This window comes from Anneissia japonica, unplaced genomic scaffold (assembly GCF_011630105.1).
Source record: "Anneissia japonica isolate Jap-2015-1 unplaced genomic scaffold, ASM1163010v1 scaffold287713_len945575_cov184, whole genome shotgun sequence".
Taxonomy (NCBI): domain Eukaryota; kingdom Metazoa; phylum Echinodermata; class Crinoidea; order Comatulida; family Comatulidae; genus Anneissia; species Anneissia japonica.
The window spans coordinates 379,754-407,047 of NW_022725774.1; the positions used below are offsets into that span (position 1 = coordinate 379,754).

General features: G+C 33.6%; 2 protein-coding genes across 4 annotated transcripts in view; one reads left to right on the top strand and one right to left on the bottom strand.

The window, feature by feature from the left end:
* Positions 1 to 9,874: 9,874 nt before the first annotated feature.
* The window catches only part of LOC117112883 (arginyl-tRNA--protein transferase 1-like), a 23,986-nt gene continuing 6,566 nt past the window's right edge, over positions 9,875 to 27,294 (bottom strand). The window contains exons 5-9 of one of the 3 annotated variants that reach the window (XM_033256093.1): positions 26,932 to 27,060; positions 26,581 to 26,709; positions 24,489 to 24,703; positions 23,586 to 23,685; positions 9,875 to 10,741 (exon numbers count right to left, since the gene is read on the bottom strand). In XM_033256093.1, the coding sequence (XP_033111984.1) occupies positions 10,514 to 10,741; positions 23,586 to 23,685; positions 24,489 to 24,703; positions 26,581 to 26,709; positions 26,932 to 27,060 (801 nt within the window). In that variant the 3' untranslated portion in view covers positions 9,875 to 10,513. The remainder of the gene's footprint in view (positions 10,742 to 23,585; positions 23,686 to 24,488; positions 24,704 to 26,580; positions 26,710 to 26,931; positions 27,061 to 27,294) is intronic. The other 2 variants (XM_033256095.1, XM_033256094.1) reach the window with 2 other exon arrangements.
* The window catches only part of LOC117112884 (mitochondrial import inner membrane translocase subunit Tim13-like), a 24,309-nt gene continuing 10,745 nt past the window's right edge, over positions 13,731 to 27,294 (top strand). Inside the window, exon 1 of the mRNA XM_033256096.1 lies at positions 13,731 to 13,775. Within this exon, the coding sequence (XP_033111987.1) occupies positions 13,746 to 13,775 (30 nt within the window). The 5' untranslated portion in view covers positions 13,731 to 13,745. The remainder of the gene's footprint in view (positions 13,776 to 27,294) is intronic.

Genomic DNA, 27,294 nt, shown 5'->3' on the forward strand with positions numbered 1-27,294 from the left:
TTGATCAAGTTGTTAGCCTAACATTAATGTCCCTAGGGAAGACCTTCGAAGCATCATTTGAGTGCTGTAATGCGCTCGCCAACATGTTGCAATCGTAGGCCTACGAAAAGTATTGGTGCACCTGTTTGTCTACATTATGCAAAGTCATCCTTACCCAATTACAGGAAGCTACATAAATAGTATTAACCAACTTGTCACTTTCATTTGTCTTCAACGGTCTTCATAATTGATAATACAATTAATAAAATTAATCACATGCATTTTATTTATTTCCTAAGGGAATAAAATTCTGGATATTTCCGATGAATTTTATGTATTTTTAAAGAGTTTTTTAGAATGCTGATTTTCGAAGCTCATAGCACGAAATGCAAAGTGACGTGAAGGTCTTAATAACACTCTGGTGATGCGATGTAGAGGGAGATGGTTTAGATTTTTGTACGATTAATGTATGTAACATATCCCTTGCACTTCCTCCTGTGACAGTTGTGTACATCTTTAATTTTAAATTCTAGATTTTCTGAGAAAAATGTATACTGTACCTCATTTATGATTCGAACCTACTACCCTCTGATTACCAATCTGTTGATCTACCAACTGAGTCATTTGGCCAATCAGGTATACTAATTTAAATGTTAGCATATCTTTTAAAATATTGATAAATATGCAATTGATAGTATTATTTTATTCCTTTACTTAATAAAATAAATCAATATAACTTCAGATTCATAATCTAACATATCAGACCATTATTATATTATTTTTCAATTCGTCTTTGTATTTAATATTTTCTTTTAAATTTTATATTTTAATTAAATTCCTCCTTTTGTAAAGTAACAATATTTTTGTAAGATATTATATACACTCTCAGTTACAAACTTATGAATGATCATGATTATTCATTACTTATTAATATGCATAAGGGCCCACCATTTTGATAGCAGAGAAAGAATGGTCCTACATGAGTATATATGAACCTACTTAATGTATGCTTAGTAATTAGCTTTATATTTTATATATGAATAATTAATATGTATATGTTTACAATTACATAATAGAAATGTAATTAATATGCATCAGGTTTGCTTGGAATACATTGAATATGCATAATGTTGTAATGTAACATGTTATACTGTAATTAAATAGCTCAACTGAGCAAGGCTTGCGTTGAGCACTATATCATAATTGCCTTACCATAAGTTTTATGACAAAGAACTACAAACTAGACTTGGCCCTAAAGTACTATTTCAATAATAACAAAGAAGATTTACTAGCTACTACAACTACTACAGTGTAGGAAAATAAAATGACCTGCAGAAATCCAATGCCAACTTGACCGGACCAGGATGTTATGTGTACGTGTTTATTGTGTTGTGATTGAAGTGAGTCGTGGAATACAATGAATAGATGGAATTGCTACGATAATCTCCGTACAAAGGTATTTGTTGCTCATATTAAAGTCTGAATAACTCTTCCAGGACAAACATGACGACCCAAAACATTTCAGAAAATTAAGTTTGCATATTGATGATAACAATAATAACAAAAATAATGATAACGATAATGTTTTGTTAAGATTTGTAATTACTATATCTGTTTGAAATTGTTGCTATGTCTAAAGTGCTGAAGTGGTTCACCATATATAAATAATAATATTACTAGTAATAAGAGTAACGTCTGTCTCTTATACACATCTAGATGTGTATAAGAGACAGCCCTTGCCAATGACAGTGAAAACTTGACCAGAATACTATTTAACTGCATCTCTTGCTATTATGACCGCAACTTCTGAAATTACCATCAAAACAAGAATTATATTTCAAATTCAGCGTATTATATTTCACGATTACAAGAGAGCGAACATCACACCATTGCATATTGTGAAATATGCAATGACACAAATGTAAATATGGCCAATCATCATCTTTTTCTTCAATGCCAGAAGCAAAAAAAAAAGCGTTGATTTGCAGAAAGCTGGGGATTTCCAGAAAAAAATCTACCAAGCATTCTGACAAAAACATTCATACACACTGTTTCATTGCAGCAGTGAAGTGAACTCATTGATATGATTTTTGTTTTTTTTTCTGTAATTATTTACGTTCATTGTATTACAATGATGTAATATCAATTTGACTTCATAGTTTAAATAATTTTTATGTTTTATAAAGCCCTGTCCAGTCTATTAAATTTTATTTGAAAAAAAATTGTTGTATGCCTGTACAGTTTGCCCTGCAATTCAAGACCACCTTTCGCCAACGCCAACGCCAACGGGGGGGCGGATGCCTCCGAATAGGGGTCAGATTTCCCCGACGAAAAGAAAGTGGGCGTGGTCTGGCTTCGATTAAAAGGTTACAAAAGTGGTCCAGGAGGCGAAGCCCCCAAAAATTTTTACAATTTAGGGGTTTCAAAGGCTTATTTACCATAATCGATTTTAGAGTCTACTAATATGTAGAAAATTCATATTATTTTTTTCATATTATTTTTATTTCCCCCCCCCCATCCCCGTCGGGGATCCCCGTGGGGGGGGCAGCTCTCCCCAACGGGGGGCCCCTGGTTCCTCCCACTGGCGCCACCCCTGATGACAATATTACATTCATAAACTCAGTAGCTAAATCTATTTCCTCTTTAAACATGTATTGTAATTATAAAAGTGCCGGAAAAATTCTGTGGTGTAGGGAATTCCCCTACAAATCATTTTAAATTTTTTTTGCAAAGGGTTGCCAGATATAGATAATAGATACATATATATAATAGATAGGATAATAGGATGTAGTTTGGCATAAAGGAACTTGGGTAATTTATGCATAGAGGAAGGAATGCCAAATGAAACTCATAAGATTATTCGTGGAACTTTAATGATGAGGGATTATCTATCCATCAATATAACCACATGAATTTTTCCCAATTCTATATTCTGAAGTCAGGTGATCAGGTGGAGAGTTTTTTGTTTTTTTTCAAAGCAAAAACAGCTGACTTGAGAAGTCCATTTTCGGGCACTTAGAAGTGCCTGCCTAACCCCAAACTATGGTATTGTTTAGGTGGACGTGGTTCAATGGACACCAATTAAAAAAAATATATATTTGTGTCTATCTGGAAAAAATTTTAATTTCTATTTAATTGTTTTTTTATATACAGTATATCTTTTGTAGAAGTTTTTTTTTTCCATTCAAGTCAAATCATGGTGGCTACTTAATACCAAACAATTTTTTTAATTATGAAATATTTTAGTCAATACAAGGTAATACTGTCTCAAGTTTTAATAATTTCAATGATAAATAATATAAGTAAAAATAACTTAAATCATAAGTAATAATAAGAAATATAATATTAAGTTTATTTTAAAAATGTATATGTAATCTTTATTTTTTTTTTCTTAGATTTCAATTTATATTTTGTAATTTTTTGTCATCAAATTTCTATAGCAGACATTACCGCCTCAATACCAGTTTAAATAGTTACGGTATCCAAATTCCAAGAATGCTGGAGTTTTCGGTGGAGCTTCCGGGGGAGCTTCCTGGGGAGCTTCCTAGGGAGCTTCCTAGGCAACCCATGGCTGATCACAGTTGGGTAAGTTTGAGCATTACCCCACCACCCCACACAGGTTTGCAATCGTGATATACAGTACCTTCTTAAGAAAACAATTAACTTAACATTAATTATTTTTTAAGATGTAAATCAACATCTTTTTTCATTCTGATACAATACATTCCGAGGTCACTGCACCCAATTATTCGCTTTCGGGTTACTGTAACCCTTTGCACTTCAGCCACTGTTTGTTGATTCCCGATACGTCCTCTGGTATGCTGAATTTAAAATTAGATTCTGCTACAGTAACATGAAAAAACATGTAATGGCCTACAGCCGTGTTTTACAATGGAATGCTGACAAAAGAAAACATAGGTATGTGTTCCACTGGGCCATAATGCAAGCATTGTATTAATCGCAAAATACTGTAGATGTCCCAAAGTTGCTTCTGTGTATACAGTATTATTTGATTGTGGTTAAAAGTCATACTGTCTTTAGCATGTGATGAATTAAATCAGTGGAGGATGCAGTTCTTTATGGTGTAGTCAAATTCTAAAGCCAAAAAAAATATATTATTTAACTCAAATATTTTGTAGTTTTTGTATGTTTTGAGTTTAAATTCAAATTGATAAGCGAGATTAACCATTTTGTACAACTGGAAATTAAGCCATCATAATTCAGTGCCACTCATCGTTACTTTACTACGTGATAGAATCTAGCACTAAATAAGTTGTTTTTATTGAGTGACCTGAAACTCCATGACTAGCATCCAAATATAAACAAAATTTATGATATTTTTGTCTAGGTTAAATTCAAAGGAAGTGAAGGTGGTTCGGCACAGTGGAAATGGTTTGGTTTCCCGACCTCAAGGTTGGGGTTTCAATCCTTCGCTGTGCACTTCGCTTGTGTGTCCTTGAGCAAGGCACTTTATCTACATGGCTTAAGTCTACCCAGCTGTATCAATGGGTACTAGCAAATTGCTGGGAGTAATCTGCAGTGGACCAGCGTCCCACCCAGGGGGAGCATCTTGCTGTTATCCACTCCACGCTACTTGAAACTGGGGTTAAACTCCTGCCCATATGAGCCCTGTGGCTCGGGAAGGATTTACTTTTTTGACTATTCTTTGCCCATTATGTATACTAAAACATATTAGAACAGTTTAAAATGTGTACAGCTCATCGTCGACCTCCTTGTTGGCTAATTCCTGGTGCCAATACGTGGTGAATCAGTTTAAATCTTTAAAGATGTATTGTCCCATGCTAAATACCAAAAAAAAAAATCATAAAAATATTTTTTGAAATTAACTTGCCCATTTTGAAGTAACATAAAAGTTATCAATTTGAACATAGAAATTAGTGTATTAAAAAAAGTCTACCCATCAGTTTACAGTGAAAAATGATAGAAACACTTCCAGTCACTGGAAGTGTTTTATTATTTTTATCATAATTTTTGATTTAAAAATCAGGGTACATATTTTTTTAATTCAATAATTTTTATGCATAAGTTAATAATTTGTATGCTATTGCAATATGAGCAAGTTTATTTCAAAATTATTTTTTAGGATTTTTTGACATTAGCAAGGGACAATGCACCTTTAATGCATGTCATCACTGTTCATATCTTTTACCATTAGGATGTCATTTATGAAACAATCATCTACTTAGTAACCACTTGATTTAGTCATTCCTCTCAAGTTTAACAATCAAATTGATTCGAACAATAGATAAGTACAAGAACAGTTACCACTGTTCAAAATTTTTATATTTAATTTTACGTCTTTATCACATTTTTTTAACAAACATTTTTTTGCCAGATAGAGTAATAAAACTATGAAAAAATAAGGAAATATAAATTATTAACAATATCTAAAAAATCAAAATATAAAAAAAGAGCCTTCAGTGTATTTTTACTTGCATATACAGAGAAAACAGATAATACTTCCTTTTTTTTTTCAAATTTATAGTGCCTATCATCAGGCCTATCATAATAGTCTTAAGCATCACATATAATTTGATGGAACATAGATTTAAAGAAGTTCAACTTATTTTGATACAATTTGATGATATGTGATATGACGTCATCGTACCCATATATGGGCACATCACATTTTTTTGTCACATAAAGTTTGATAGTGTAGACAAAGCTTTAAAGCTATGTCCAGATTATCACATTTTCTTTGAGAAAAAACAGTTGTATGGCCATATATAGTCATGATGTGCCTATATATGGCATGATGCGATGTCATAACCACAGCATTTCACATATTCTTGTCAAATAACATGTTATAGTCTGGATAGGACTTAAGCCCCATAAAAAAATATAAAAAAATTAGTAGTTTATCACACCCCCCCCCCCCTCATCACTCCCCCCCCTCATCACTTTTTTTTTTTTTTTTTTTTAAATCAACATATATTTTGATTTCAAACGGTTGTTTTTCCATCTTTTCACCTGAAAAGCTCAGGATTTCTTACAAATATGTTTACTGGTACAACAAAAACATATTTTTTAAATATAAATTTGATTCCACTCTTATGACTTTTTATATATGTGTCCCTAAACCATTGATTTACTTGTGAACATCGGTAAAATGGGGGGGGGGGGCGGGGTTAAAAAAAATAAAATAAAAAACCTCCCTCCCTCATCAGTTTTTATTCTTTGATAGGGTGATAAACTAATATTTTTTTTATGGGGCCTTAACCAGGTCTGGGCTTAACAGTCAAGCTGATGGAGATGTCATCAAAATATTCATATGAAAATAAAATAGTGTTCTATCACATCCTGTTGGTTTTATCGTAATTTACGACCAGTACATTTTTTTTAAAGTTAGTTAAAACATTAATAACAACATACCTAAAATAAACTAATATTAACCCACATTTAGTAAAAATAATGATAAAATAAAACTAAAATATATAAATGTTGTATCTGTTAGATATATGTTTTTTTGTATATTTTTCATGCAGATAAGAGCCCTTGTTGTCTATTCAAGTGCATTAAATTCAACTAAATATAAATATAATATGAAAAAAAACCTATTAAAATTAAGCCACTAAATGCAATAATAAGAGTAATAGTATTAAATCATTATTATTTAAAAAAATACCAGGTGATTCATTTCTTAAGTTGTATTAAAAACATTTTTATCTTGAATTATACATAATTAAGGCTATTTTAATCAAATAATTTAAAACACAAGAAACCTCAACATTTATTTGTTTCATACACAATAAATTGTAAAGTTATTTAGATAAATATCAAATTTGGAAAGTACAGTACTTAATATATAGTGCCAACAAAATTTGAAATAACACTTAAAACATTATATGCATAATATTTTGATGTAAAAATATGAATTTAAAAATGAGCTAATCCTCCATCATTATTTATTCACTGAAAAATGGAGATTACTGTATTAATAGTATTTGTACAGGAACACAGTGGCTATGGAATACAATGCAATTTGCATTTTTTTTACTGCTGTATTACCCCTTTATTATCATTTGTCTCATCTCACGGAAGTCAGTGTTCAAGTGAAACCTCGTATAAACAAATCTCCTGGAAATGACTGCTTCCAATAAGGGTGAATCACACCAACGACAAACCACTAAGTCCGAAGATGTGTTTCCAGTGAGGTCCTTCTGGTGGTGATTGGGTAGTACACCAGGAGACAATCCCCTACTCTTTTCTGAAGAGTGTACTGCATTCTTCTACGTTCACATGGGCCATATTACACACAGGACCAACGGCTTAAACCCCTCATCCGAAAGACGGTGCGTATTTGTAAATTGTATTTTAGCCCTCCAGCCGACACACAAGAAGAGCAGCAATGGGAATAGAACCGGGGACCTAAAGATCCTCACTATTCAGCGCACACACAGTCGCTACCACCAGTTTGGCCGACTGAACTAAGCGGTTTTCGTCGGTCATTTCCGGTTATAAATGCTGCATTATGTCAATGACTGCAACTGTTTCAAATATTTGGACAGCTTGCAAAACAAATACTGTAGTAACAAAGTAACCCAGGAATATACTGGGTATCATATAGGTCATGATCATGTTTAGGTATGTTGAATTGTTTTGGTATATGCTAAATACATTCCAGACTATGAATACAGTGCTATACTCAATGCTGTAGCCAGGATTTTGAAACAGTGCGGGACAATATCTGGGTGGACCTATTTTATGCAAAAATATGAAAAAACTGGACCCATTTTCATAAATTATACCCATTTTATTAAGCTAAATAATAGAAATCTTGACCCATTTTTCAAAAAGTGGACCCATTCTTTGTGGACCTTTTAAAAAAATTGTGTGCGACTGTCCCAACTATCCCAATAGCTGGCTATGGCATTGACTGTATTCCATATGCAGCATATTGGAAAATTGGTACACTGCTCCACCCTTGTATTTGATAATCATTTCAGACTAAATTAACTTAACCTTAAAGTCAGGCTCCGGAGGAAAAAAATGTTTTGATATGTTGTAGAACTGATTTTTCTAAGACAGAAAAAAGTTGTTTGACGAAAAACTGGGGAACGGGTGAACGAGATACAGATTTTTGAATATTTAAAAACTGGGTACAAACGGGCGTAACTGCCCCTTTTTTACACCTTTTTTCTGTCTCAGAAAAATCAGTTCTACAACATATCAACAAATTTTTTTCCTCCGGAGCCTGACTAATAGATATCCCCATGCTTTGTTTCTGGACACTTTCAATGATGTCACTCAATATCTCGGACCTGGATGTCCTAAAACCATACTCAAGAATTGATGAGACACCCACAATGCATTATCTTTAGCCAAACTTTATTGAAGCCAAATATTGTTTCATGAAAATTTTATGAGACATTCATTAAATAAGATGAGATAATTCATAAATGAGATATTCATTAAAAAAAGCCAGCGGTAAAAAATAACAAAAGTATTATAGTAAACATAACAAAATGACATATACTGTACCATATACCTTGCAAGGACACAAACCAACATAGTGCTTGTTAAAGGAGTTTAATGATTTAAAAGAGATATTAAAAGTGTCATACAAAATAGTCTGTTGTAGAATTAGTGTATGCCATATGGTAACCTAGTTTTGCTATATTCAATTAAGATAGGCTTAAAGGGGTTATGAAGTAGGCTAGTAGAATACTAGTAATAGGAAACGAAACTATATCAATTTAACACTAGATAGCTCACTTAACTGGTCTCTCATATGGTACAAGTTTACTTAAATACCGTTGAGGTATTGATAATTGATAATCAAGTCAATATTATATGAACTTATTGACACAAATCAATAAGCCAATTCTTGATTGGAGCTGTTCATGCTCGTATTCAAGTTCAAGTGCGTATGGTGTTTATGTCGACTGACCTTGATTTGAGCATGCGCGGTTGTAACTACGAAGTGGCTTATTGGAAGGCTGTTGCATACAATACGTACAATAGACAAACTTCAGTGTGAAGAGTGTCTAATACATATCAGGGGCGGATTTAGGGAAGGGGGGGGGGTCTGCCCTGGCACGGACCTCGCATTTTGAAAAGTAAAAAAAAAAAATTTTTTTTAAAGAAAGAAAGAATGAAAAACGCCTCTGAGGTAATTTTCGGACTGTCTAGAAAACAAAAATTTTTCGGGTATGTCGCCGGCCCCTTAGGGTAGTGTTGTCTCGATCATCTCCACTTTCGCCCCCCCCCCCTTTTGGACATCTCTATATCTGTCCCTGCATACAATACTGTATTAGAACATTGCCTTTGAAAATCGAATGTTTCCTCAATAGGGAAGTCCCATTTATAGGGGTAGCCCTATTCAAAATCACTATTCAAACCCTTGCAATTGTCTCTTTGATAGGTTTTTTGCCACATGGCTCTACTGCATGATGACAGATGACCCTTTAAACCAGCAACAATAACATTTTCTATGCAAATAATAAAAAATATCAGACTTTTCAAGTTAGTAAAATGTGTTTCAGTAAACCATGTCTTCAAATATCCATGGTTAATACAAGATTTCTGTAGCACCTAATAATATGGGTTGCTTAAATTTACAGGTACAGCATAATAATGGCTACAGAAATTTTTAAAAACAGGACAGGATGAACATTTATAGGCCACTTTATTTTTCACAATAATAATTTATCAGTAATCTGACAAATTTGAGTTGTCTAAGGACAATGTAACCAAAATCCTGATGGAATAGTCATTATTCTGGATGTTAGACCTATTTATTTATGAATTTAGGCCTATGATAGATTTCTGTAGTATTTTTGTCTATTTCTATATGTCCGTATAGGCAAATTTTTTTTAGCAAATACAGAAGTTATGTAATACTTGAGAACTCTGAAGACATAAATGACTGAGGTACTTATGTACTTACATTTAATAAATGATAATTAAATATATAAAAGATATAAACATTTTTTTAATATATCATATTAATTTATTACTTTATACAATGGTTTATTTTGATATTACATTATTAGTACCTCTGATAACCCTAGTCCCCTTGCATTCAATTTACAAAACTACTGAAAATTGAAAATGAGTATAGACAATTCTTATACAGTAGAAATTTTTATACCATAGTTTGGATGTGTTTACAAAACATATTTATGAATACTTGGTAAACCATAGGAAAATATGTTAAATGGTAGACGAAGGAGAAATATTTGAAAGCTAAAAATGGACAGGTCACATCAGAAAAAGGCTATACTGGACAGGCTCTAGTCCTCAACATTATGCTACACACAGTGGCTGATCCAGGAATTTGTGTCATTAACACAAACACATGCCCAAACTATTATTAACAAATACTTAGAAGAGCTAAATACTAAAATGACTATATAATTTTAATGATTTTAAAGAAACCAGGTGGTATGCAGTGAGTGATCTTTTCCTCTGCCGCATGTCTGATCAAACATTTGAACCCCCGCACACAACTTCTAATGTAATGACACATCCATTAAAACATATTTATCCTCCACAATTCTATGAACACCATTCATTTATATGTCTTACATAGAAGCAGGCTTGTTGGTGATTGAACTTTTGTAATAAGTGACTGCGAACACCACAGGTGTGCATAGATACAAGCTTCCATTTGTAACTTACCTGCATCTGTTTGATCTAATCTACTATACTTGTTTTTATCTAGTTTTGAACGGCAATTCTCTATTGGATGCCAAGTGTAGGCTTCAGGGCATAGCAGAAAGGAAGAACTCATCTGTCCCTAAAATGAAAATAGATATCAAAATTAAGTCAAACTAATATAATCATTCATTATAATATTAAAGAAAAATAAAGAAATTGATTGAGCAAATCCATATCATATTAAGAATATCCCTCTCACTAATTCCCTATAGAGTACTACAGGGTTACGTCACGATACCATGTGATACTACTCTGTTGCTATCGGACCCATTGTCTCAACTGACAAACCATTGATCCAGTGATGGCGCAAGGACCTGCCCGAGGGAGGGGCTAGTGGAGTGAATCAAGTCTCACTCGGCTAGGAGGGCCAGGGGGCGAAGCCCCCTGGAAGCCAAAGATTCTTGATGAATTATGGCGAATTTTTATCATTTTGATAGGCATTGAGTGACTTCATGTAGGCTATGTTTTCTAATGTCGAAATCAGCTTCCAAAACCAAAACATTTTGAATAAAACAAGAAACAAAGTGTATGCAATGTAACCATCTAATTTATTTTCAAATCCTCATTCTTAAAAGTGAAATTCTACATTTTGGAAATTTTGCATGAAATCTGTCAACCACGCTGTCATGGTCAAGTTGCTTCACCAATCACGATTTATTTCAAGCATCATAAGGCTATCCAAACGAGCTCCCCCAGCCCCCCTCTGGCGCCACCACTGCATTAATCCCAATTTCTAACGTAATTATTAAGATGCTATATCTTAATTTTTCTTTGTAAATTTTAATTGATGATTAAATGCGTGTTCGATAACTAATATAATGCGAGCTTTTTTGTTTTTAGTACATTGATTGATGGTAAAATATTAGGTTTTAAAATGCCTATTCCAGGAAGCCTATGAAGTCATTCAAGTGTATATGAACAGTAACCAACGTATGGTTGACAACAGAGGGTGCCACCTAGTGCTGTGCCGACACGACTGTGGTACTCTCTATAGATGAGATTAACACGGAATGTTATTTGCCACTACTATTATATTCTGATGATGTGTTGGTACACATTCTATGAGGTTTGCCATCCAAAAACCTGCATCTGTAACCAAAACCAGAAAGTAATACTGTATTAATATATTTAGATTCTCCACATTATAAGCTTTAAAATGATAGGTCTTTTTACTGGAACTGACAGACTATTACTAAAGTTAAGAGTAAAATTATCCCCTGTACAACACTGCCACGCCACACTTTTGTACTAATTAATTTAGCGACAGTACAGTATGCTGGTTTTGGAATGGCAGGTCTCATATAGTACTTGAGATAGTGATTAATTATGGTAATTATTATAATAATTATGATAAATTATGATTATAATGATTGTTGCTTTTGCTGTTAATTAAATAATATATATTGTTCTATAACTTTTGAAAAAAACAAACCACATTACTCTTACAAAATGTCACCATTGAGAACAATGCTACTAATGTATGGGACAAAATAAAATGTCATTGCGTTGGCAGCGTGTTCAACAGACTGCAACAGATTTGCAGGATGATCGAAACGTTCATTGCCCTACACTCATGAATACTGGTGTAACAAAAAAGATGACATTCATAAACTTAAAAAAAAAATAAATAAATAAATCGCCAAAGCAATGTTAAAACAGATTCCAAAATTATTAACTTGTTCTCAGTTAGTAGGCCTACAATAATTTAAAAAAAAACTCACCAGAAAACCACATTTATTAACCTCAGTAAAATAATATGGACTGCTATTTTAGTAATGGCAAATACTTGTTTAATTTAAATCTATCAAATGTTATAATAGGAATAATATTTCTATTTTGTATTTAAAAATTGTGGTATATCATTTTTCTTAATTATATTACTTTAGTATTAGTATAGATTATGTGTTGTTTTTTATGAAAATGAATGTAATAAATTATTAAAAGACTGCCAGAGTCTTATCATAAAACTTCCAAAAAAATATCAGTAAAAAAAAAATTTAATGAGTGAAAGTTTGTGGTTGTTTTTTAAAATGAAGATGAGGAGGAAATGGTATTATAAATCAGGAAACAGTCCATGTCCCTGACTGATGCTCAGCCTTCACTCCCTCACTTTTTTTGTGAACTTAAAGAACCTGTAACTATATGAGATTTCTCAAATCAAAATTTCATTTCTCTCAAACCATTAACATTTAGAAAAACAGCAAAGAACAAGCACACAAGAACACAATCTTTCAATTTGTAATTTCAAAACAGTACCGCACTAAAAAGAATACTTAAATTTTAATTGGGATTGTAACTTGGTGGCTATGATCTTCCAATCCCAGAAGTATTTTCTCTTTTGCCGTTTTAATCCTCAAGTTAAGTAGAGAGTTATTTCATTCACTCAATTCTTATTAAAGCTGGTGGCCCACAGTTTACTTGACATGTGTGGTTCCTGTGGGAGCAGGGGGTCCAAAGGATGCCTCGGACCCTTGGTGGTGTCCAGGAATGAAGCCCCGTGCTAGAGCTCAAACATTCTAGATTTTAATGGCTTTTGATGCAAAGGGAGTCGTTATCTGGTTTATCAAAAGGGATTTGATTAAAGGGTTCTGCCAAACCATCAAAAATATGACATGAAAATACAATACATATATAAACTTAATAAATATAAAGGCATGTATATAATCATGTATAATAAATAAATTTATATTTTCATCATGATATAATCATTTTACTGTTTAAACAAATTTAATTTGTATGGGAAGTTTACTGAATAACGGTGGGAATTAAACAACAGAAATGGAGCTTTAAGCTATTACGTACGAAGGGTGTACTGGATTTGAGCAACGTAGGAAGGCAACTTTAAGCTATTTCTTAGATAAACTTTATCCGCTTCCCATAATTTGATTACTCTACCAGAAAAATATGATCTGTCCATCATAGCGAAGTACATGCTTCATTGAAGGTTAACTGTTGTGTACAGGTGAGTAGGTGAACTAGATACCCCGGTATACTGTATAGGTGCACTGTACGGCGTACAGGTTAACAGCCTGGGTATCCACTTCGCTTCCTTCTTAAAACCAATTTCGAGCGGGTGTTTTTGAATGAGAACTGGTCTTTATGTACAAAACAGGGTAAGGCAAAACCTTCTATCACCACTCAGTTAAATAATAGACATTTTAAGAATGTAGAATTATCGAAAACTAAAAGGGCACTAATTACCAGTATGAATAAGGGTTATGATTCATCAAATCCCGGAATGCCACCCTCAGCATTAAATGTGTGGAGCATGTCTGTTGCGTCATATTTTTTAAATAATTGTCGTATTTTGTAATACCTGTCGTATTTTGTAATAAACCTGCCGTATTTTTAATACACTAAGCTGTCATATTTTGTAATAACACATCAAATGCCTGTTTTCTTCTATACGTTTGCAAAATAGATTTGTTTGTACAATATATATTTTAATAGGCATAGGTCTACATAAAAATTGTGTGTATCATCTTATCTTTATCAAGGCCAGGGGGTTCCCCAACGAGGGAGCAGATTTCTCCGTCAAGAGCAAAGTGGGCGTGGTCGAGCGCCGCTTAAAATGTTAATTTTCTATTTTTTATTTATTTGTTCTTTATACTGGGTTTCCTCTTCAGTAACAAATTACTGTTCTCCCAGAGGGCCCAGTTCACATAAAACAGTCCACGACAGGGGCTGGGTGAACCAGTACACCGGGGTAACCCCCTAATCATCTCGAAGGATGTACTGGGTTCTTTAAAGTGCACATGAGCATTTGTTTATAGTCCTTATCCGAGGAGACTTGTTCCACCACCAGAGCCATAGGAGCGAGCCGGCCGCGAACCTATGCCGATATTGTTGGCTATGATCACGGTGCCCCTGCCTTAACCGCTCGGCCATTTGGCTTGCTCAAATTAAGTAATACTAATACTAATTAAAAAATAAATTAAATTAAATAATACTAATTAAAAAATACTAATACTAATTACATAATACTAATAACTAATACTCGCTTCTAATTAAATAATACTAAATATACTAATTGCAAATTAACTCGAATTTTTTTGCAGATGTTCACATAATCAATGTATTTCGTCCTATGCTAGGCAAGAGCCATCATGCCACCACGACCCAAGCGTGTGCTACCACCAAGGGTTTAGGTCTTGGGGAACGCAAACGTTTTAACTAGAATGGTAACGAGAACAGAAAATTTTTTTCTTTTAGCACACATGGTTCTCGAACAAGATAACAAAAGCTCTCTAAATATGATCGTTTTCTGCCGATTATTTGCATTTTTCAGTCAAATTTCATCATTTGTTGTTTCAAAAAAAAAAAAAGGTGGCTAGAAAATTAGGGGCGGGTGGTGGCACTTAACAAGTATATTTTTTTTATTTGGCCTTTCGTCTTTGTTTAATGTAATTTGTGGTAATTTAGGGAAGCAAACAAGTGTATATCAAAGAGACAGTACAGGTTTACTGTATGCTGTGTAATAATAATAATAATGTACTGTAGAAGTAAACGTGTGTGCTGTTGTGTAGAGGTAAACAATACAGGTGTAATAGTGCTACCTGTATATCAGTACAGGTGTACTGTTGTACAAGTGAACATGTGTTCTGTACCATGACAAGTGAACAGTACATGTATAATGTATTGAGCTAAAGACTACACAAGTGCTGTAGAGCACAGATGAACTATGTGTAAATATTCTTTGTTCATTGTATTGTTTTCAACTGATATGTAAAGTCATGAACTTTGGTTGACCAGGGTAAAATGGTATAAGAACTCATGACTCATGTATAGGTAAATACTGAACAATACGCAGGTTGTTTAAGTACGCAGGTTGTTTAAGTACACAAGCATACACACAGATGAAGATATACAGATTGGTAATGTTAATATGATCTATACTTACAGGCAAAAAATATGATATACACGCCTGTATTTTTTAACTCCATATTTATTTATTCACCATAATTTTAGTATTAGGTTAGGTCATAGCTGCAGTAGGCATATCAAAAGAGCCCTATTAATACTGTAACTGTTTATTTGCTGTATATGGTTAACCAAGGAGGTATTTAACCCATCCCTCTTTCCTGTTATTAATGCACACTCTCTAAAGAACAGAGTATGGTTGATTGAAGAAGGTGCCAGCCTTTTAATCCAAGAGTTCTGGGGTCAAATCTTACGAACATCAACATTTTGTCTCAGTATTTAGAACAATTTCACTTAATCCCTAAAATTTCACTCAATCCTTGTCCATAGTGTCAAATACCTATATATGGTCATGATGTGATGTCATCATGACCATATATAGACATGTCAAATGTCTGGACAGAACTTCATCACATGGTTCAATCTTGTTATTATTGGCTCAGTGAATTTTTTTAAAGTGAAATGGGGAAAAAATATTTGTAAAATAAAATTAACATACCAGACTATAAATAAATAATTAACACACTTGTTCTCAAAGTCATTAAACTGAAGGAGTGCAAATCTCACGGTACTTCGATGCATACTAAGCAGATTGTCTCCTTCTTGGAAAATGTAATAGGAGCCAGTTCATTGGCTGCCAGACTTCCTACACTGGTTCTTATTTTGGAAGGAGACAAAGATAGTTCTCTCTGTGCATCTACTGGAAATGGGTTCAATGACCGCATAAGGCATATTATAGAACATCAGTGGCAGTATTTACTCTCCACCCACTCAAAAGTTCACTAACAGGCTGTTTACCTCTCCATTCAAACAAATGATTGGATTATAACATGAAATTAATTCACATGAAATTAGTTTTATCAGTAGGCCTACATTTCTGATATTGATTATCCATCTAAATATTTATTGTAAGACAGGCAAAAGATTGACTCCATGTCCGTTTGATTGAGAATAATCTGGAATAACAGTACACAAATCAAACAAACAACACCAATACTGTTATCACTGACATCACTGACAATAACAAAACAGACTTTAGAAATTTAGATGTAATACACATGCATAGAAATTTAGATAGTAATACACATGCAGAGCTTATGTTATTATTACATGTTCATTAACAGTATAGAAAACTGGCAGTTAACATTAAAGGTTAAAAATCCCATTAAATTATGTCTTATTGTTTTCTATGTAAATAGTGAGTGTTTGGCTACAACTCAGAAACTCCCTACAGTGCAGATTGACGTCATTGTGTTTACTGTATAATTAATTATATAATGTAAACATAAAATGTGACGACGTTTAATATTATTATTATTAGCATTACTGTATCATCGTTATTATTACTATTAATGCATTAGTTACAAACATTACAGAGACCACATATTTATGTTATGATTTTGCGTTATTAATATTCGGCATGAATTGATATGGGTCACCGAAACAACCTAGATCAGCAGGTGTCAACGGCTGCCTCAAGTTGGGCTTCAGGTGTGGATAATATCATCCCTAGCCTGTGCTCATACCAGCATATGTCAGCATCACCTGAGGTATGGTTACCAGGAAACCAGCAGGTATTAGCATTCTGTTCCCTACTACTACAGTTTGACAACATACTTTAATTACAATTCAATTCAAGGCAAAAATAACACACATCATTTTTATCCCTCCCATAATCTCTCTCTTCATGTATTTATGTGCGTATACGTAGTGGGATATTTATAGCACAAAATACCGTAGCAGATGAATTAATCAAATAATAAATAAGGAAGAAGAGAAAAAAATTAACTGAGAGTTTGATTTAAACCAAAAAATACAAACGGAACCAAGGTTTAGCAGAGGATTAGGTTCAGGAGTGGCTTTCTGAATCAGAATTATATGTAATAATTTTTATTCATTATAAATTTATCATTATTATATATAATAATTTATAATTTGTTATCTAATATTTGCCATTTATAATATTTTTCTTATTATTTTGACTATAATATTAGAACCATTCTTTTTTCATTTATAAGCACTTTGCATACGCTAATTAAACCACTATTTAAAATCTTTATATTATTAAACAAGATATTGTATATATGTACAGTATTGTTTATTGACTTTGTGATATGGTAGTATTTGCATTGCTTGTAATTGTGGTCTGTTCACTGATCGTAACAGGGTTATGTCTATAGTTCCTGAGTCAGTGGTGTTGTTAGGGCACTCTCTATTTACTGAATAAATAAATAATTAAACACCACTCAAAAATACTCAAACACTATTTTTATAGCCACCTTTACCAAATTTCAAGGATAATCACCTGTGTGTCTTTTACTGTGTCTATTTCCTTCCTTTTTTTCGGGACAGCCAGTCTGTGGTGTACCATCCCCTGACAACCACAATAGTAACCATCAAACTTTCACTTGCAAACAAAAACAATGAAAATTCAATCTGAATTTGAAGTTTTGTTATTTATTTATGTAAGTATTATAATTAATACTTATCCTTCCAACTTGGGACTATCTTCACTCCTAAAGCTATGCAACAACATCATAACAATGTTGTTATGGATATTATTGTTATTATTTACAATGTTATAAAAATACCTGCTGTTTATTTATTTCCTTTTGTCTTCACTGTTAAAGCCTATATAAACTAATAGTTTGGATGCCAACGAGATGCAAAAAACACCATGCTTAGGTCAAGAAGCCCTGTATGAGCATCTAGCGGCTTTTTTTTTTTTTATTTCTCATTGGGGGAGAGGAGGACACCTTGCCCTGGGACACCCCACCCAAACACTCCCCTGGCTTGCGCCTATGGCCCTTTGACGGCACTACACGCCAATTACAAACTTTTCCCTGCCTGTCGGGGACGTTGCCTTGCTGTCGGGAAAATCCTAGTGCCACCACTACTGAGGAGCCTGACTACCAGGGGATGGAGATACAGAACTGGGAAATACTAGGAAATTTTATATTATATTTTGATCCGACATGTCACAGCCGGCAAGGGAGGGAGAAGCTTTGGTTAAGAGTATCAAACGATTAGTAACTGTTGGATGGTTTACCCACAGAGATGCTATTTTATACCTCAATGGTTCATCCTTATTAATTATATATAGTTCAAATAAATACATTAATTTCATTGTCGTTGTTTGTGCACAGGTCTCTATGATATGCAGTCTCACGCCAACATGTCAATAGTTGCCACAACTACCAGCCCATTACAATAGGGCTAGGCCTAAAGTAATAGGATTGCCAACAAACTCTGATTCGAACTCTGATTCGTGATATGACAATAAGCCATGCTACTTTTCCAAGTTCATTCACTTCCCAAAGTGAAAATGTGAACCCATATCAGACCCATTTAAACAAACTGAATGGGGTATTGTCAACAAGGAAGTATGCACACTACCGGTTAGGCACTTAACACATGTTAAGGTCAGTAACCTCCAAACCTTCTTCGTATTGCCTAACTGTTATGTACCATTTCATACGGCTTCAACTAAAAATATTTACTTTTTCATAGTAATAAATATCTGTATTGATAATGAAAATATATCTATAACTATTACCATTAATATATTCAATAATAATGTTAACATTTCTTTAAAGTTATTTTTGGAATGATTTCTTGTTTCCTGTCCTGGGTGGTCTATCCGGCGATCTCGGTCCCAAGTGTATAGTTTACATAAACAGTAAAAAACAAAAGCACTATTGATAATATGAGATACTCATTTTACAGCCACCAGGGACATAATTTTACTACTGTACTTCTTTTCCTGCCTCCCTGAATAATTTATGTACATTGAGATAATTTAATGGTTTCTATTAAAAGGGTAATATATACCGATAAATTGTTTAAATAGCTCCATGCTGAAATGTTTACCCCCCTTGGTAGGTAGTAGTGCCAGACAGATTCCAGTCAATAAAGGATCTGTTTATACAACAATTATGACCCATGGGGATCAAAAAGTGTTGGCTCTCATGTTTTGTGTGGGAGGGGGAGGGAGGTGGAAGGGAAGGCTTGTTGACAAGTCATTCCCCTTCTGGATCTTCTTTTTGGACCAATAGTACTGTAGCCTCTTGTTGTGCAAGTAATTAATGTTAAATAATTTTAAACTCCCAAAATTGTAACCATTATTCAATCTGCAGTTGTTTATCAATATAGGCTGGGTATGATTACTCAATGTGCAATATGGCAAATTATTCATGAACTTGTGTAAGGGTTAAAAACAGGTCTCCCTCCAGTTAAAAACCACTTTGGGACCTGAGTGTCCCTGGTCTTTAGCAGTCATTAATAAGCAAAATCAGGGTACACAAACTGTAAGTAAGTAACTTTATTGCTTCTCTTTTATAACAGAGGCACAGCCGTAAAGACGTGCAACAATAACAAAATCAGTAAAAACTTAATTACTGTGATAAAATATAGTAAGAAAATACTGTGGTAAAACGAAATATAAATAAAAAAAGGGTTTATAAAAATAGTAATAGAGATAAAAATAAATAATAATACTAATAATATAAGTAAGTGGTTAATACATCACTTATACACACACATACATATACACATACACACAAACATATATATATATATATATACACATATATATATACACATATATAAATCATCAAAGAAAGGTAATACATATATACATATATATATATACTGTAACATGCTAAATCTCTAGCAAAACCTAATTAGAAAATAAAGATAAAAGACATTTGTTAATATGGGACCACAAAAAAGGGGTCTTTAAAGGGAGAAAAATATATCAGGATTATATTTGATCTACTGTATAGTACCTTACCATAGTAAAAGATGAAGAACTAAAGAATAATATTTTATATTTAGTCAGAGACTAATCTTAGGATCCTATAATTCAATCTCTTACCTTTTTTTATTTATGTTATTGTATTATAGATTTTTAATCTCAGTATCTACTCAATCATTTTTGTTTTGTGTTTTATTATTGAAATAGACTGTATTCTCAAGTATTGATCTTGAATTTCTCAAAAGAGGGATTCCTTGTGAGTACCTTCTTTAAATCCACATATATCTATTTTATAAAACCTGAAATACATCAGTAGATATTGCTAAAGGCAAGTGAGGTCTCAGTGTTGACGTTATGTTTTTATGGTAAAATAGCAACAGTATTTTCGCAGTAACCATCTGAAGATTTTTAAATGGAAAATAAATATCCATAAATAATAAATACTAACAACAGATAATAATGCATACCTTATTACTTGAATAAACAGCTTGTCTTACCAAAATATTCTGAATAAACCTTACGTGGACAATAAAGTCATCTTGAATTAATATTTGTATTTGTATTCACTTGAGGGAAAGCACTGTCACGCCAGTCTTTCACTTTAAATATGCTGCCTTTATTCATGTACGTACAGTATTCTATACATTAGTACGGTTACTCGTATTATTGGTCATTAAATTTCATAATTGGTCTATTAAGTCGTGTGGTCAGGCAACATGTGTCTATCATAAAATGCAACATTAAATAGAGCGCCCTCTCAAGGGATAGTTAAAAGGCTCTGCCCACACATACAACCACCCCTCTCTACCTTCTAAAAAAAAAAAAAAAAGGAAGGAAACTAATGCACTCTGGTAACAGAAGTAGAGGTTGAAGCACCCTTAATATTATTAGGTGCAGCAACACTATTAGCAACACAATCTTTATTGTTTATTCAACAAGTAAAAATAGAAATTCTCCTTCAACGTATTTAACACAATTACTCTAATCATGAAACCACAAGAGCTAATTTGAATGACAAAAAAAAAAACCAAAACAAAACAATGAATCATATTACTGTAATGAAAAAAAAATGGGGTAAAGGTTATAATTTCATTAAGAATTTATAATTAAAGTTTAAAAACAACATTTTAGTGTCAACTGGGGGAATGATCTAAATTCAAAAAGGTCAACAAGGTAATTTAGTTTAGTTGAATTAAATGTAAAAAAAAAATGTATAAATATGATGAACTTGTTATTTGGTTTTATCAAAATGTAACACCATTAGCAAATAACCAACAGGTGATTGTATTATACAGAGTTAAAAAGCAAAGGACAAGCAATTGTATATGTGCTCGATGAATATAACATGCAATACGTTCATTCTGAACCCTTAAAAGTGGGAGGGGGGTCGAAGAGGTGCTTTTACGATGGCCGGGTATGTCAGACCAATTAATAGCATTTCTGAACTCCGCAGACAGGGTTAAATGCACGTTGAGCGGTTGGCTGAGAGGTAATGTTCCTGCTTCTTGTGCTGAGGACTCCAGTTCAAACTTGGCCAGTGTCCTTGAATAACCCTCATATTGAGAGTTAAGACGGGTTAAGGACAACGTTACAACATTCGTGAACGTTGTCAATGTTGTGGTTAGGTTATGTCAGAAAACAAAATTAACATTAGCAATCAGAAATCATGTTACAGTATACACCAAACTGCAATATAATTATAATGTAAATTTGTTAGCTGTGTAGAATTATGTATTCAGTGTGCACATAATGCAAGGCTGCCGAGAGTAGCCGTGGGTCCCGGGGTGGCTTTGATGGGAGCCTCTGGTGGGGCTGCGGCCACGGAAGCTATGGCCTTTTAACGGAATAGAGGACTAGACTAACTAATAATCGATTATAACTTGCTTAATTTATATAAAAATGTTTTTAATTAATTTTTTTTCACCTAACAGGAGAAACTTTCCCCATCCTCTTGGCACCACTGGCATAATGCATTATAGATCAGGGTCAGTGGCAGTACATCCTTCTCTCAATGGACCAACTTGGATTTCTTTGAATAACCCACGAAAGTTCAGAGACTTATTTTCAGTTGGATCCTTCTGGTAGTGAATTGGGCAGTACACCAGGAGACAATCTCCTACTCTTCCGAAGAATGTACTCCATTCTTTAACTTGCACACCGGCCATTTTGCACACAGCACCAAAGGCTTAAACGTCCGGTGAACAAGTGATATGCATAGTTTATTTTGAGGCAGATGATACATCGTTATAATATTTGTTTTTCTTTTGACCATGTGTTCCTCCTTTGTTCTAATAATATGGGCTTGCACATTTGGTAATCCATAATAGGCAGAGCCATATTAGTAGCTTTAACTATGTAAAAATAAAAGCACTGGTAGTACTTTATTGACTTTTAAATTATTTATTTCACAAGCTTTTGCCAGAGGTCTAAACTGCCTTTATCAGGTGCAGTAATGTGCATGCTTACTTGACATTATTCCGGAAATTAATATAAATACAAAATCAATGAACTAAAATATAATTGTAGTGTAGAGTGTACAAGTTTTGATAACATCTCAATGCCCGTAACCAGAATTCTGTATTAGAGTCGAGGTCGATCTAAAGCTCACTAGCTCTGTCAACGCTATAGGATGGCCAGGGTGCCGCAACCTACAGTCATAATATTGGTACTGGTTCAAACGATAACTCTCCTAAGGTTCTGGAGTTGGACCAAGTCTTGTTGGATAAGGACTATAAACTGTAGGCCCAGTATACATAATTGGCTCATGTGCACTATAAAGAACCCAGTACATCTTTCAAGATGAGTAGGGGGTTACCCCGGTGTACTGTTCTATCTCACAGCCCGTCACTGTGGCCTCATCCAGATGCTGAACAGGCGTTGATGAGTAACTGAAGCGTGTGCTGCTGCGTGGACTTCAGATCGTGAGATCGGCAATTCAAGACCAACGCCCATCGCATTGCTTGTGTCCTTGGGCAAGACACTTTACTTATGGTTACATGGTAGGATGGTGTGGCATTGAATGTATGTGGTTGTGCGTGTAAAGCAGCATGACTATGGATACTTCCCAGGCTGCAGAGAAAGTTGCACAAAAATGTACTGGTTTGCCAACTAAGTATCCAGTGACCACAGAAATAATGATGCCAGCACCTTCGTATACTCTCCTGAACGTGAAAGGCGCCATATAAATTCGGATTATAAAAAAAAAGTTTCTTCACTCATTATTAAGTTCTGACAGTAAACAATTTACCTTATAACGCATCTTTGGACAGGAATGTATGTAGAATCCCATGTAATAATACTTGATATTAGCAGCTTCTTTTTGGATTTCCCGGGTAAATGCAACTTCCCTGCAGAAATAAAATAAATGATTTAATTAATGTATTCACATAGTAATGAGAGAAAAAAACAGAGGCAAGATTAGATTGGATTTAATTTTTATTTCAGATTTTTTTGGAGTGGGGTTAAGATGCTTGACTTCTAATCCCAAGGTCCTGGGTTCAATTCCTGCGAGTGTTGCAGGATTTTTTTTGTCTGGACCAAAACATCTGCACTCAACCTAATGTTGAGATTTAGTTTGTGTAAAGCATCATGTGTGTATGTTAGTCTTGTGCAAGGGATTGTCACTTACAAGTAGGACAGTGATATATTCGCTATTGTGCATGTGTTGTGCAAGTTTGTAGCTGTAGAAAAATTAGTGTGTGGTAGACACTTTAAAGGTGGGTGGATGATCACAAAGGTAAACTCTAAATGATACAAGTGAATTTTAAGGATGGAAAAATGGGTTAAAAAGGGTGGGAGTGAGGAGGGCCTTGAAATTAGCTTTAGATTGGGTGGAAAACTTCATGGCTGGGTGGCCCCGCTCACGTCCGCCCACCTACATCCCTGGTGCTGTGCAATTCGCTTTTGTTCTCGAGCAAGGCACTTTTACCTACAATTCATTCTGAAGTCTTGCCAGCTGTATCAATGGGTACCGACAAATTGCTAGGAGTAACCTGCGGTGGACTAGCATCCCACCCATCACGCTCTCATAAACTTCACGCTACTTAAGACTGCTAATAAGCTCCAGCCTATGTGGCTCGCAAGGATTTAATACTTTTACCTAACCACCACTGCTCCAAATATAAAATGATCACCATGAATCTCATCTTACCTCAAAGAACTATAAGTGCCAAGTGTGAGAAAGTTGTAATCAGGATTGTAATACAAATACACTGAAGAAATACTGTGTGGTAGAATATCCAAGACACCAACTGCAATGAGCTCATCATCCAACCAGTATTGCTGGTGGAAGGAACCATAGCCACATGCCGGTCCATCATCAGCATACTCTTCTTCCAACGGAGATTCACATAAAAATCTTTTAAACTAAAAGTAAAGCGAAATAAACTGAGAAAAATAAAATTGAAAATACGAGAACGTGAACACTATACTTCTTAGACAATAGGTAGTTTTCACCGCACGATCTTAACCTTAACTTTAACGTGAGTACCCAACATGCAACACGATAGCTCTACCCCTTTTGTAAACAAATCGAAATATGTATGAGTAAACCCGTAACTAACGTACGTCGAGCACGTAAAATCCTGAAATTAACATACTCCGCAACATAAGATGAACAAATTATTACAGAATCCGTTAACATTAAGGCTAACGTTGTGTGGCGAAAACTACCTATTAACTTCACCTAGACTTTAACGCGGGTCCTTTGCATATATGGTAAACTTTATAATCACTTGAAGATATTGATATTCATGTTTACTTAAAATTATTCGTATTTCTTTTTTTTTTTAACTAAATTGTAAATAATATAAAAATAATAATTTGTATATTGATAAATGTAAAGTTTAATATTAACTTTTTATGCCTGTATTTTTATATTAATAAAATTTGTTTTTTAATTTGTAAATTAAATGTAATTATATTCATATATATATCATTTTTATACTGATATTAAATCTAACTATTAAGGTTACATTGTATATTTTTCTTGTTTTAACTTTTTGTACTGCGTTTTAATGCGTAAAACCTTGAATAGAAACACTGGGCTTCTTTTCTTAGGACCATTGGATGGCTTCTTTTTGAGATTATTTTTCGCAAACTGAAAAGGTGGGCTTCTTTTCAAAATGAATGCTGTCAATTTGGAATGGTACTATTTGACATTTTTCAACTATGAAAATTGAATTTACCATTTTTAATATTTTTCAAAATTTTAACCATGCTAGTACAATAAAAAACTATTGATATTGACGCGCTATCATAATAATCACAAGATAACTTAACGTCAGTATGAATGTAAGTATTATCTCGAACGAAGCCCATTTTTTCCTTGATTAGAGGCCCATGGGCTTCTTTTTGAGATGGCTTCTTGAAATTAAGGGGCTTATATATTTTAGGTTTTTACGGTATGTAAATATCATGCAATTCATCTTATGCTGCCATTTGATGTATAATAAAATTCAATTGAATTGTTATGGTTTTCCAACGACCAGTAAACATTGAATTCACTTCAATTCAGCTTGCTGTTTTATTACATACACAGAAATCTCAGTCGCCAGGGACAATTCACAGAAGAGGATGTATCTTTGACCACGCAAAAAATTAGTGCTACATTAAAACATGAAAATAAATTAAATTAAGCTACTGAAGTTAAATATTCTAATAAAATGCAACCAATTTTAGTTTTGTGTATTCATTGGTTGATGATAAACAGATAAGCTGACATGACACTTGTTTTTGTCTGAAATTCTGATAAAATATTGCAAACTGGGTATACCTAGCTATTACTGTTTGCGTTACAGGACGTCATATAGAATCCTACCATTGTTCAGAAAGGCAGAACAGACAATAGGTAAACAGATACCTGACAAATTGTGAAATGTAAACAAATTGGAAAGTTGGTAAATTGTGCAAAGTGATGCTTCTACCAACTCTTATACTTTTTATCTCATTATTCGATAATGTTTATTATAACTTTAAAAAAAAACACTGATAACTGTAGTACACTTAATATTTTGAGTATGAAATGCATAAATCCATACTAGGTTCAGAGGAAACATACAATTGTTGTTGTTGTTGCTAAAATAAAAATGAAACTGGAATTACTGGAAATTTTGTAATTTCACTTTCATAATGATCTCTGTACTTTTCTTGATTTGATCTACAAAAAAAAAAACATTTATCATGCAATCATAAATAACAATATGCAAAGTCATACATATCGGTGGCAATGTTGTTGGACTTACATCATCTTCTGTGCACTCCGAGGCTGGTTCGTTATGAATTGTCATTTGATATTTTTGAAAAAGTTTGTATGACTTGTTGAACGATTCTTGGAACTCTAAACTAGCAGGCTTTGTCCTGATCAATTTAATCTATAAGTAACAAATTATACAGATGGGCTTGAGAAAAAAAAGTGACAAAACGTGATTCCTGAATTCTAAAAAACTGCATGTCAATTCCGGAATGTTTTTTGCCAATATATTTAGTTTTTGACATAAAAAAAATATAATTCAGGAAGACATAAATTTGCTACATTTTTCATCAACTTTTCTTTTTCAATCCCATCCAAATTGTGTGTGTTTATTAAATCCCACCTGTGCTAGAGTACATTTAGTAGGTGGATCTCTGTGAATTGTTTCCTGGTATCGTTTATATATTAGATATGACTTTTGAAGCGTATCTTGAAATTCCGAACTTGGCGGGCTTGAACGAACAAGTCTTAACTGCAACAAATAAACATGTTCTTATAAACTTTCTGTAATTAATAGTATTATACAGGTAATATCAAGAAGTATAAAGTCAAAAAAAAAATGGCATGTATTATTTACTTTTGAGTACATTTTCATATATTGGCAAGGAAAAATCAACACAGGTACTCACACTATGTTCTGTCTCTTATACACATCTAGATGTGTATAAGAGACAGCTTCTAATCCCAAGGTCCTGGGTTCAATTCC